Genomic DNA, 12610 nt, shown 5'->3' with positions numbered 1-12610 from the left:
GCCCCCATTCTGATTTTGAGGCTTCCTGCTCCAACCCCAGGGACCCTGACTCCAGAGGCAAAGGCGAGAGGGAGAGAGGAAGATGTCTCTTGCCGAGGTGAGAGCAGAGCCTGTTCAGGGACTTTCAGCCTGGCATTCCAGGTCCTCCTCCTGTTTCCTGCTGGCCTAGACCCTCCATATCCCCTGTACGGAGTAGGGGGCTTCTCTGCACCAGCCCCCAGTGGTGGTTCAGAGCCCAGAGACTCCCCAAGTTCAAATCCGTGCCTTGTCACTTTCAACTCTGTGACCTCAGGCAAGTTCTTTAATCTCACCTATAAATGAGGCTTGAAATCGTGTCTTCCTCATGGGGTTGTTTGTGAGACTTAATCCATGCAAAATGCTTAAAACAGTGCCCAGTACATAAATGTTTAACAAATGTTCTATCCCCTTACTCTCTACTTTTGTGCCAAGATTACATTTCCCCTTCTCTCTGCCTACTTAAGCCCAGCCCCGCTAGACTGCCCCCTCTTCCACGAGGTCTCCCAGGGATTACCTGTTCTCCTGACCTCTGTTACGCTCCCTGGTGAGGTTAGGCCCATTTGGAGAGCAAGAACTCTAACATGAACGGCACTAAGTAAATGAATCACAGAATAACATCTAGTCCCTGTGGTGTGGTCAAATTTTGTGACCAGGACCCACAATAAGACATGTATTTTACAACATGACCCAGGACATGCATCTGTGTATCTTTAAATTTAGATCTAGATATATCATTAAAACAAAAGTTTCACAGAACAATAATACACCCTTACCCCCATGCAATTCATTCCTCTATTTGCTATTCATTCATTTTGTTCAATGCTGGCTGCAACCCACTAAATTGATTTTAAGCCCTGCCACTGGTTGTGACCCACAGTGTTCTCCATGATAAGCCCTCTATGGGGTGGGATTAAGACCTCCAAAGGCCCTGAACTGTGAAAAGATTCCAGGTGAAAGGCGTGGCCTGTTCATAGAGGGGAGGTCTCTACAGGGGAGCTGCTGAGGAGGGTGCGTGGGGGGCACTGGAGGCAGAAGACTGGAGAGGCAGGCTGGGCTTGGGCAGCAAAGGGCTTCAACTGCCACACAAAGGAGATTAGACATCTCCCATAGGCAACTGGGAATCACTGAAAGTGTTTAAATACAGGAGGGGCATACTCAGCCCTGTGGGGGTTTTGGGGTTTTTTGTTTGTTTGTTTTGTTTCTCTCAGTGCTGTGTTTTAGAAACATCACTGGGATGGCTGTGAGAAGGATGGACTGTTAAGGCCAAGTCAAGGATGGGGGAACCTATCTGGAAGCTGTTTCAGGCATCCAGGTGAGCGAGGACGGATGAAGCCAAAATGGAAGAAACAACCTGGAGAGGAGGGAACACAGAGGAGGCAAATGTGAGCGGTGGTGACTACTACAGTCAGCAGGGCTTGCTGGAGGAGGCTTCTCACTTGCGTAGCTGGGCCAGTGTGACGCTTGTTCCCGAGGCAGGTATGAGTTCAAGACGCCTGTCAGGAACGTTTCAGGCTGGAAATATAATTCTCAGTCTTTCATTCATTCAATCAACATGAATGGGACTGACATGGAGAAATTAACATTTTATCTTGCCAAGTAGGGACATTAAAGAAACGTTCCACCACTGCGAGCATTTCAAAAAAATAAAAAAAGAGAAAGAGAGAGACTATATATATTTTGACACCAAAAAAACCCAAAACAAAACAGAAGGGCATCATGTCATAATAAAGGACACTTTTTTATAATGGAAGATATTTGGGGGGGTGGTATAGCTCAGTGGTAGAGTACACGCTTAGCATGCACAAACTCCTGGGTTCAATCCCTAGGACCACCATTAATGCATATATACATATATATAAACTTCAGTTTTGGTGCTTTTCCCATTTGGCGGTGACCCATTGAAAACATTACTGTGTATCAGCCTGACTTGTGGACTGTAATTGAGAACCAGCAATTTGAGGAGTGGGCAGAGGAAGGGAGGTCAGCAAAAGATACCCAGAAGAATGGTTCCAAAAGTAGGAGGAAAGCCAGGAGAGAGTGACCAAGAGAGGAAGGAGAATTTTAGAAATAAGGACTTGCCCAACAGTGCCTTTGGCTATGCAGAGTTCAAAGAGATCACGGAACTTGGCAATTAGGAGGTCACTGGTGACCTTTGGTAGCGCCCTTTCATGAGGAGGACGGGGCTGCGGCCAAACTGCACTAAGCTGAGGCACGAACAGGCAGTTGGGAAAACTCTACACTCTACTTTCAACAAATCTCCAGGTGAAGGAAAGATAGGAGAGAGGGAAGGAGGGAGGGGAGGGGAGAGAAAGAGATTGAGAGCGAGACAGAGAGCTAGCAAGTTCGGGGAGCAAAAGAACATGTCTCGGGAAGTAGGGGCCCTGTTCTGGGGGATGACAGAGAAGGCATTTTATGATCTGAAGGGAAAGAGAGGGTAGAAAGAAGCTGAAGTTTCCTGAAGAGAAGGACCATAATGTCTGGAGGAAGGGCACAGAGGAGGAAGGTGGATGAGGCCAAGGCCCAGGTGAACAGATTAGCCTTTAACGAGAGGGGCACCTTGTCCCCTGAGAAGGGAGGGCTGGAGGGGAAGGAAGTTGGAGAGGCAGGCCAGTTTGGGGGGGTGGGGCAGGGCACTGAGGTAATTCACGCTTGAAAGCCTCTGTTTTCTCAGGGAAGTGAGAGGAGAGGTTGTTCTGTGTGCAAGCGGGGAGAGGGCTAGAGGGAGGGGCAGGTACATGGGAGGGAGCTGAAGGAAGTTTGGAACGTGGCCCAGGGAAGTGTGGAGGCTGGGGCTGGGGAGTCTACAAGGGAACGTGCCCAAGGGTGGCAGAGGGGTACCAGGCACAGCTGAGGTTGATGGAATCTGTCTTCCCCTGTGCAGGTCTTGTCTCCCTCCCTGGGCTGTAAGCACCTTGAGGCACTGTCTGCTCCTCTTTCTAGTCCATTCTCTCGCCTGGCAATGTCCCGCAGGGTCTGGCCATTGGAGGCACCAAGTCCTCTCAGAGTGCTCTGCCAAAGCAACGACTGACAAAACCCAGAAGCACTACAGGGCTGTTAGGGAAAACAGAGGTAGGACCATAATTGCCCTGACAGGAAGTTCTTCATTTTGGTTGTTCCAGACCTTTCTTGTCGCCTTGCTGGCCACCTCACTCCTGTTCTGTGCTGAGTGCAAAGGAAGACAGCCAGGTGCCCACTTGGGCCCAGCAATCCTTGTAGGCCTGAAATCCTGGGAGTGGCCAACAAGAGGGGCCAGTGGCTTCATCTTCCACAAGCTGAATGAGGTTGGGGCAATTCTCAGGAGGAAGCAAGACAGAGCAATTGTGCAGAGAGAACAAAGATCCATTATGATAGGCCTGAAGGCTATCTGGGCTCCGCGAGAGGAAGCTGGGAGCTGACATGAGGGAACCCCCGAGGCCTGTGGCTCCGGACAGCCCCAGTTGTGAAAGATTGTGGCTGGAAGAACACAAGTTCAGCGTTGGCTGGGCATGAGCCCCAGGCTCAGGACGAGTATCTCCCTCTTCTGCCTTTCTTTCCTCCCTCCTGCCTATTTTCAGAGTCCATGGCCGCCTAGAGGTCAAAAAGATCCCCGGGTGTGACTACAGGGCTGCTTCTTTCTCCTTCGCATGCCACCTCCTTCCAGATCAGTCTCACCCCTCATCGGAGCCAGAGACACAGTGCAAAAAAAATTCTCAGTTCCCGAAGGTAAATTTAGCAAGAACCCTCAGAGAGTTGTAGAAACTCAGGTTCCCCAGTAGTCCTCCTCACCAACCACCGCCCCCACCAAGATTTTCCTCTCCAGGATCCAGGATCCAGGATCCGGCCTGCACTTACACAACTCAGGGACAGAGAGGCTCAGCCCAGTCTGAGGAGGCTCATTTCACAGCATATAATAAACCTCTGTGTATTGAGGGCCAGTGCCAGGCCTTTGGGTTAGGGGGTGGCTGGGCTGTTGCAAAGTTTTCCCTTGACTGAGGCAAAATGTATCTCCCTGTAGCTTCTACCCCTGGGCCTCAGCCCTACCCTTTGGAGTCACACAGAACAAGTGCAATCTTACTGCAGTCTCATCCTCAGATATTTGAAAATGGCTGTCATTTCCACAAGAGTTTTGTCTCCTCTGTGGATAAGCATTTCTTTCTTTTTCTTTTTATGGGTCTTAACTTTTTACCACCAGGGCTTGTGGAACTTTGTAGAAAAATTCAGAAAAGCCTAAAGAAGGAAGTTAAAAATCTCCTACAGTCTTACTGCCAGAACCGATCACTGTAACATTTTCCTTTCGTCTAACCAGTCAAGTCTGTTTTTTCTGCATACTGTATATTCTACACCTTTTTTTCCTGACCAAAATAGGATCAACCTCCAAGTTATAGTGCACAGGCTTCTTTTTCTTTTTTTTTTTTTTTTCACGCTTCAATATATTACCTTTTCCCCTAGTCTTCTACCAAGCCAATTTTAATATGAAATTGTAGAACCGTTCAATGATTTATTTAGCCAGCGTTCCGAAGTGAGACATTTGGGTTGTTTCCAATTTTCCTTTCCTACAAAGAACTCAGAGGAGGTGGAATTTGAAGTGGGGTGCAGGTAGGCGGTAGGTGAATAGACAAAAGAAGTCCTTGAATCCAGTTATTCACACTGTTCTAGCATCTGATCTTTTAACCTTTCTGCGTTGATAATCATGCTTCCTGGAACATGATTGTGAATGCCTGCTTAGGATTCGGCTGCAAGGACTTACCCTAATTAATAACTGGTTTCCTATGATTGGACATTGAGGTGGTTTCTAATTTTTGACGATTACACACTTGGCTGTGATGAATATCCAAGAAGCTAAATAAATCTGTGCTGGTACTCAACACAGAGGTCAAGAGGCATATTTTCAGGACCTCTAAAGCATAAGGAACTTGCCAGTAGTTGTAACTGGAAGCCTTTTGGCAAAGGCCCCGAAGACTGGCTGAGGCCGAGGACTGTGCCTCAGCCGCTGAGCTCGTCCGCGGTCAGTGCGCATCGGCCCAGCCTCGTCACAGTGTGCAGGCTGACTGTGTCCCTTGGGACCACTGGGCTCGCATCCTCCTCTCACACGTGAGGGAACCGAGGCCCTGGGGCCAGAGATGGTCCTGCGGTGCCTTCGCAGCTGGGCCAGGCTCTGCCTCCCCCCCGGCACCCTGGATCCCAGACTGGAAACTGAGCTCTGAGATCTGGCATCGTACCCGGAAACCCTGGAAATGATGCCTGGGTTCCTTTACCGGACCCCTTCCTGCTGAGGCTGGAGAGGAGATTCAGGCCCTTCTGCAAACGAACTGACCAGTAAAGGGGAGGGTGTGGAAAGAAGACCTGAGGTTCACCCCACAGGCAACTGGACGTGCCCCACCCAGAACCTCCTATTTCTCTCCTCTAACGCGGGTGGTATCCTCATGGCAGTCACCTTGTATCAGGTCCACCTGGCAAATCTCTTTGAGGTTGGAGCTGAAATAACCTGCGAATCCCTCACTCGCCTTAGCCGAGTCAGCTGTCCTTTCTCGCTGGGACCGGCTTTTGCTAAGGGCCAGTCTACTCAGCCCTCTGTGCCTGATAACTTGATGCAGTTTCCAGCCAGCTTCCCTCCTTCCCCCTGTCTGGTGCTGCCACTGCCTTGGGGAATTCGCACAAATGGTGTGTGATTTGCCCCTTTTGTGTTTTCCTTTCTGACTTGGAGGTAAAGAAAACCCCTCACCCCCCACTGACTCTCTGTTTATTCAACTGGGAGAGATTTCACACCCAGGAACACAGCTCTCTCCCCTGAGCCCTTTTCCTAAATCTCCATCCCCCAACCCCCTGCCCCAGGTATCCCATTCCTGCTCTTCCCTGAATAATTTATTAGTCCAGGCAGGCCTTAAAAAGGGTCTCCCAGGAAAGGCCAAAAGAGTGCGGGCGGTTCTGAGAAGTAGGAGCCCCCACATTCTGCTTGGCCGTGACATGCACACACTAAGGATGGACCCCACTGCTCCCGTGGCCGCTGCCACCCCAGCCCCGACCCTGGCCGCGGCTCCAGCCCCAGTGCAGGACCCCCTGGCACTCCTCGGCCTGGGAAGCCCATCGCCCCTTCTCTCCTCTGGGCAAGAAGTAGATGGGAGTGAAAGGTAAGTGGAACTTGGCCTTTGGCAACTTGAACTCAGGCTTAGTGGGGTTCCTGGGGGGGCAAAGGGAAATGAGATGTCCGGGGCACCCCTGTTCTCTGTGAAGGGAAAAGGCAAAGGCCTTGTAGCCCTCAGGGTGTCCCCTCCACCCCTCGGACTGGGATATCTCAAACGACTTTTCACCTCGCTAATCCCTCTGGCTAGCAGGAGGGGACTTGGGGACAGTGGTCTCCACCAAAGTTGACTTGTGGGCCAAGTTGTCCAGTCCCCAGTGGGGCTGAGGGAAGATTGCCACAAAACCTGGGTTGAATGTTACCTAGACTGCAGAGCAGGGAAAGAGTGCCAAAGTCCCAGGAGGCCTGTGACTGGGAGACTGTCTTTCCTGACCACACCATAAGATTTTCATTTGCTTTTTTCCTACCTCTGGAAGTCTAGTGGGGAAGCAGTGAACCTAGGAATATTTCTGGCCCCTCTCCCCAGCCCAGGAAGAGGGTAGAACTGTGAGCTCTACTTCTTGGAGAGATATTTTCCACCTGACCCTCTTTTGTGTAACAGTCAACAAACATTTACTGAAACACCTACTGTGTACCAGGCATTAAGCTAGGTGTTGGGGATTTAGATATGATGGAACATCAATCTACCCTTAAGAAGCTCTAAGACAAGTAAACAGACAATCACCAAAGAGTGTGATAACACTGTTGAAGTGGAGACGGGGGAGAGGCATCTGTCCTGACCTGGCCTCAGGGTCCTTAGGAAAGAAAGGCTTCCTGGGGGAGGTGGAATCTGAGCCAAGTTTTTTGCTGGCCTCCTTTGTTATCTCAGGGAGCCCGCGTTCCAGTCTCTTCTTTTCTCCACCAACTGATCTCTCCTCTCTGTCCTAGAGGAGCTTGTCTTTGGAGGCCCTGGCTGACCTCTACAAACGACCTCCCAAGGCAGGTGAGGAAATCGGTGGGTTTGGTGAGGTTGAGCCCTTGTTCGATGTGTTCGCGCGCGCACACAGCTGAGTGCATTCACGCTGACCGGGCCCCTTCCCAGAGAGCCCCTGACTTCCATCCAGGTCTGCCCACCCAAGAAAGCCCCATTCCCAGCCTCACCCACATGTGATTCCCACAACAGCTCTAGGAGTAAGGCAGAGATGAGGTTTCTGGGGCAACTGGGAAGATGAAGAGACTGAGGCTCAGAGTGGGGGAGGGATGCAGGCACCCAGCCCCAGGGCTCTTTCTCCACCCCCACCCACCCCTGCATATTTGCTGCTCCGGTAGAACTGTGTCCCCTGGATGGTCTCCAAACAGGTGTTAGAACAGGGACAGGAGAGCAAACAACACCCCAGACTCTGTCCACTTGTTTTTCAACCAGAACCAGGACAGACCACCTTGTTGAGGAGGCGGGGGCTGGACCCCAGAGATGTCTAAGGTCTCTCCCACATCATCTTACCTACAGTTTCCTGGCCCCTGATATGGGAGAGGCAGTGATCTGGCCATGTACTTTGGGCCACATGCTAGCTTTTGCTTTGGACAGGCCACTGGTGGGGCAACAGGTGCCAAGGTCACCAAGGCTGACTCCGAGTTCCATCACCCCGTCAGGTAAGCTTCTGGCACCAAGCTCAGAATCTGACGTAGCTCCATTAGCTCTTTAATTTCTCACAACAGCCATGTGAAGCAGGAGGAGGGAGGCACTGCTATGATCACTATTTCATAGACCAGGAAAATAAAGCTCAAAGAAATTAAGGGACTTGGCCAAGGTTGCCTCCCCAGAGTCACTGGCAATGACCCTAAGAATGAGCCCCTATGGGAGGGATCAGTGAAGAAAACCTTAGTCAGAGATGGAGGACACAGGGCTAGAGAATTCTTGGCTGGAGGCTTTCTGAGGTAGTGGGGCAGGATGTGTGTCAGGATGGATACATGCTGGGGATGGGGCTCTCCACAGCTCTAGGCCCACCAGACATCACTTTCCTGCCTGCAGCCATTCTGTAGCAATCCCAAAAGTTCTGTTACAAAGCTCTCTTTCTTCCTTTCCCTCTCCCCTCATTACTGCAGGTAGATGGAGTTTAGGGGCTGGCTTCCTTCTTGGCCCTATGGACCCTTCTGCACATATGAGCCCTGTCTAAGTTAGGGGCCATGTTTCTTTTCCGTCCACAGGCTCTTCTGGCCTAAATCCCGCTCCTTTGACTACCTGTACAGTGATGGGGAGATTTTACTACAGAACTTCCCTGTTCAGGCGACCATCAACCTCTATGAGGACTCAGACAGTGAAAAAGAGGAAGAAGAGGAGGAAGAGGAGGACAAAGAAGATGAGGCAGATGAAAAGGGGCCAGAAGGGGGTGTGAAGGTACCAGGGTCAGCTCCACAGATGGCCACGGCTCCTCCTCCTTTCCTGCCCCAGACCTGTCCCATCTGAGCCGGTGAGAGTCTGACTGGGGTTCAGCATGCCTAGCAAGGCTCCAGGGCATCAATTAGCCAGGAATCTCCAGGCACGGGTCTCTGGATTGAAAGTTGGGTCCCCAGGTCACGAGCTCACCTGGGCTATACCCAACTGGCCTGTGAGCCCGGGGCCTCCAGCAACTCATTGGGTTGCTGTTATGTTGACAGTGAGAGGGTCCTAGGAACTCTAGGGGAAGGAAGACTTGCTTTATGAAGCCTCCAGGAAGCAGATCAAGACAGGGCATGTGCATGAGGAGGGGAACTGTCACTCCTCAGGGCTCTTTGACTCCCCAGCCTTGCAGGTGGTCACCCAGTCCTGTCTCCCAGTGGAATGCCTGACTTTTGGCTTCACCTCCAGGGATACAATACCAACACCTGACCCAGGCACAGCTGGGGTGCCTTTCTGATGGACCTGGCAGGAAGGGAAGGGGCCATCTAGAGAATCAGCTTGCTTTGGGGACCTCCCCCTTCTTGCCTGTTATCTACTGGGGTCTGTGTGTTGGCATGAGATGAATCAGGAGAAAAATAAACTAGATGATGTTTACCTTTTTCCTGGAACTGTACTGATTTCTTAACTGAACTCTGCCCATGTTGTGAACCCACAGGCAGAGGGTCAGAGACCAGCTCAAGGCCAATTTACTGCTCTGAGGTCGGTTCACAGATCTTTCTCCATGGGACTGTACAACTGGAGGCCCAATGGAGGGCCAGGCTCTCTTGGTCAACGTGTGAAATCAGGCTTGATTAAAACTGAAAGACAGCTTGGAAAGGGAACAAAAAGGCCCCCAGAGGGCAGCTTAAAAGTTGGAAGTAGGGCTGGGAGTGGGGGAAGGTGAGAGGTGCAGCGTCAGTCGAGCCTTGGAGATGAGTGTGTGTATGTGGGGAGGGAGCTTGGGAGGCTACCATTCCTGTCAAGTTTATCTTGTCAGTTCCCTTTGTCTCTGCTGCAGCTCAGGCCCTCAGCTACCCCTGTCCCAATCACTCTCCACCTCATTTTCTTGCCTCCATCCGGCATGTTCCCTTTCAATTCCTCCTCCACATTGGCCACCAGATCACACCATGTTGTGCCCCTGCTCAAAGCCCTGCTGTGGTTCTTCATTGCCTCATCAACAGTTGGACTTTTTTTTGTTTTAATCACAGGTCCGCTTGAGAAGCTATAGCTTCTCTACTCATCCATTCACAAACCAAGTGCTCAACTTGATATGCAAGGCCTGGTTCCAATTGCCTGGTTCTCGCCTGTCTCTTCAGATTCATCTCTCAACAGCTGAAGCCAATGCTGTGTGTCCTTGAATGTTTCACGCTTTCTAATGTTTCTGTGGCTTTAATCCTCTGTCCAGAATGCTTTTCCACTTTTGTATGTCTGATAAACTCCCAGGCATCCAATAGGATTAGCTCAGCCACCTCTCCTGTGAGAAGGCTCCCCAGACCCACAAGCCCAGGCTGGGCGCCCCAATACATTCAGTACCTCCTCGACCATAGCACCTGTCGGTCTTCCTGGACAGCCAGATGGGGCTGTGTTTGATATCTCCGTGTGGCTTCTTTGCACAGCACCCTGCCTGGCACAAGGGAGGGGCTCAGGAATTGCTGAAGGAAAGAGATTAGCAGGTCTTCCAAAAGCAGTTCTTGGTAGAACCACCTCTGTCCCCTCACTTCCTGGCTTCCCACATCCTTGCTGAGCTACAGACAGGAGGGGGTAACATGATCTGATTCAGGAGTAAAATGCTGGCCATCTTTCTCTCCTCTCTCAATATAAGATAGTTCTGAGCCCTGGCTGGGACTTCCTTGAATGGAACACAGCCTTGAGCAGACCGCCAAAATCACCCACTGGTGCCATCTATTGGTCAAAATTTAACTTTTTTTCTTAATTAAGGATGCCAGGCAGTTGACCTTTGGTCACTTTAATTCCTGTCATCCATTCTGTTTCTGCTTGTATGTTAAGTGGAATTTACCAGGTGCTAGCTGTATGACCTTGGGCAAGTTACTTATCCACTCTGAGCCTCAGTCTCCTCATCTGTAAATCGGAGAAAGTAATGATACTCCCTCTCGGGGTTGTTGTAAGGACTCAGTGAGCTAATATGTAAAATACTTAGCACAACTCCTGGCACATAGTAAAAGCACACAATCAGTGGTAGTGTTGACAGAAATCATATTTGTAGTAGTGGTTATTATGAATTTTATAGCAGAAATGAGCTAACAGACTAGAGTCAGCTAATGACTAGTTTATTCAACTCACCACGGATTTGTCAGTCATCTCCACCTGATCTCTGGCACCATCTGATAGTTTACCAGTCAAAGCACCTTTGCAGTGTTTGTCCCTCCTTAAATAAACAAGTAAAGAAACAGAGGTCAAATGTGGCTTTCAGGCTCACTTTCACAAGTTTCCCGTCCTTTTTTCCCAGGAGAGAGGTTTCAAAACTTATTTTTCTGTGTGCTTTAGCAGGAACACCCTTCTTCTGAATTGAATGCAGAAGCTCAACAAACCAAATAAAGATGGATCTGCCCTGGTGGGAACCACAATGGGAAATGCAGGATTTCTACTTTGGTGTCTCCTCTCTTGTAAATGAATCCTCTCCACCCTCTTTCTGGGAGGCACCTTCAGAGATCCCTAGATTGTGGGGAAGATTATTTGAAAACCACTATCCCAAGGGTTAAACAAAGATTGATTTGAAGTCGAAGGGTGATTAGTATTTTAACATGTTCAGTGTTCCGTTTAAAATCCTTGTTTTGGGTCCTAAGCTCCCAGCATTTCATAGCACAAAAATTGCTCGAGTCTTTGTACCGTAGGTAGTAGGGGTTTAAAATCCCTGGAATCCCAATATCCTTGGTTTTAGGGTATTATATAGCATAGAATTACAAATCCCTAAATCCCCAGTGGCTTAAAAACCCTAAAACCTTTGGAGCAGTAATTCTTAACTCAGAACGAGCTCCTCTCACATCCCCCTACCTCCCTCTTACTGCGCATGTGCAGTTGGTCAGTGGCAGCCATTTTGTGTCACTTCCCTCCCCGGCCCCTGCCCTGACATGGCTTCCAGTCCTCGTCCCCACACATGGTTGCTAAGTGATTGGAGTTCACTGTTCTGACTAATCAGAGCCCAGTGTGAGTTACTTTGTTATGGGCGTACCAAGTACTTGTAGCAACTTCAAATCTGGCACACAAACTCAGGGGCAAAAATCTGCAAAACTCCACGTCCTTCCTCTGGCTCCACACCAGCTGGCCCCTCCTCGTGCTCCCTGCGTCCTTACCCCCACACTGATGCCTCCCGTTTCCCTCACAACCGTAACAACACAGAGAGGGCACATCGGTTGAGTGTGAGGCCTCATTTGAAAGCTGGACCTTGAAGGATGAGCTCAGGTAGAGATGGAGAGAGAAGCAGTTCCAGAAAGAAGTGGCAGTATGAATTCCTTCATTAAACAAATTTTTATTAAGCACCTGCTCTGTGCCGGGCATTAACATTGTAATGATTAAGAGCATGGGCTTTGGAGGCAGATGTACCTGGGTTCCAATCCCATATCTGCCACTGCTGATTCTATCAATCCACTCCCTTCCGGTGTCAAGGTCAGCCCTCTGCTCTCAGCCCTCTACCTACCATCTCTGTCGTCCTTTATTGTATCACAGACAGACAGACAGACAGACAGACAGACACACACACACACACACACACACACACACACACACACGCTCGTTAAAAGAGTTGCCTATTTGCTCCTCAGTCTCTGGGCAAGGAAAGCCCCCTCCCCCACCCCAGTGAGTGTTACCAATCCCCCTCTCCCCCAACTGTACCTGTGTGTTGTCTACTGGGCATTTTGTCTCCTCTCCGCCCCTGGCCCCTGTTGTAAAATGGTGGCCAGTCCTCCTCCCAGTCCAAGCTGTTAGGTGGCCTGTGTTCACTGTTTGGACCTGTCGGGGGCCTGGTGTCGGTTACTAGGTCTTTGGTTTACTCCCCAGCTCGCGAGGCTTGTAGCAACCTCTACGCAAGCACATAAACCCAGGTAGAAAACCTGGCCAAGAGGGAGTCCTCAGGAAGCGGTAGCAGCGCACTCAGCCAGGCACTTGCTACTCAGGTTACATTC

The 12610-nt window shown here is 50.3% G+C and overlaps 1 protein-coding gene across 2 annotated transcripts; it reads left to right on the top strand.

The window, feature by feature from the left end:
• Positions 1-5976: 5976 nt before the first annotated feature.
• Positions 5977-9070, top strand: RIPPLY1 (ripply transcriptional repressor 1). 2 transcript variants are annotated; one of them, XM_010987754.3, is made up of 4 exons: positions 5977-6125; positions 7004-7079; positions 7641-7705; positions 8261-9070. In XM_010987754.3, the coding sequence occupies exons 1-4, from the start codon at positions 5977-5979 to the stop codon at positions 8517-8519; spliced, it is 549 nt and encodes a 182-aa protein (XP_010986056.3). In that variant the 3' UTR covers positions 8520-9070. The 2 variants fall into 2 exon arrangements, with proteins under 2 accessions (XP_010986056.3, XP_064338739.1); XM_064482669.1 differs by lacking the exons at positions 7004-7079; positions 7641-7705.
• Positions 9071-12610: the final 3540 nt, after the last annotated feature.

This window comes from Camelus dromedarius, chromosome X, assembly GCF_036321535.1.
Source record: "Camelus dromedarius isolate mCamDro1 chromosome X, mCamDro1.pat, whole genome shotgun sequence".
NCBI classification, from domain to species: domain Eukaryota; kingdom Metazoa; phylum Chordata; class Mammalia; order Artiodactyla; family Camelidae; genus Camelus; species Camelus dromedarius.
The sequence above is the reverse complement of the archived record's forward strand: the minus strand, read 5'-3'. Positions and strand labels throughout refer to the sequence as shown.

Coding starts and splice junctions, on each gene's coding strand:
- RIPPLY1 (XM_010987754.3), top strand. CDS start 5,977: ATGGACCCCACTGCTCCCGTGGCCGCTGCCACCCCAGCCCCGACCCTG. Junction 6,126..7,003: donor GAAGTAGATGGGAGTGAAAG/GTAAGTGGAACT, acceptor TCTCTGTCCTAG/AGGAGCTTGTCTTTGGAGGC. Junction 7,706..8,260: donor GAGTTCCATCACCCCGTCAG/GTAAGCTTCTGG, acceptor TTCCGTCCACAG/GCTCTTCTGGCCTAAATCCC.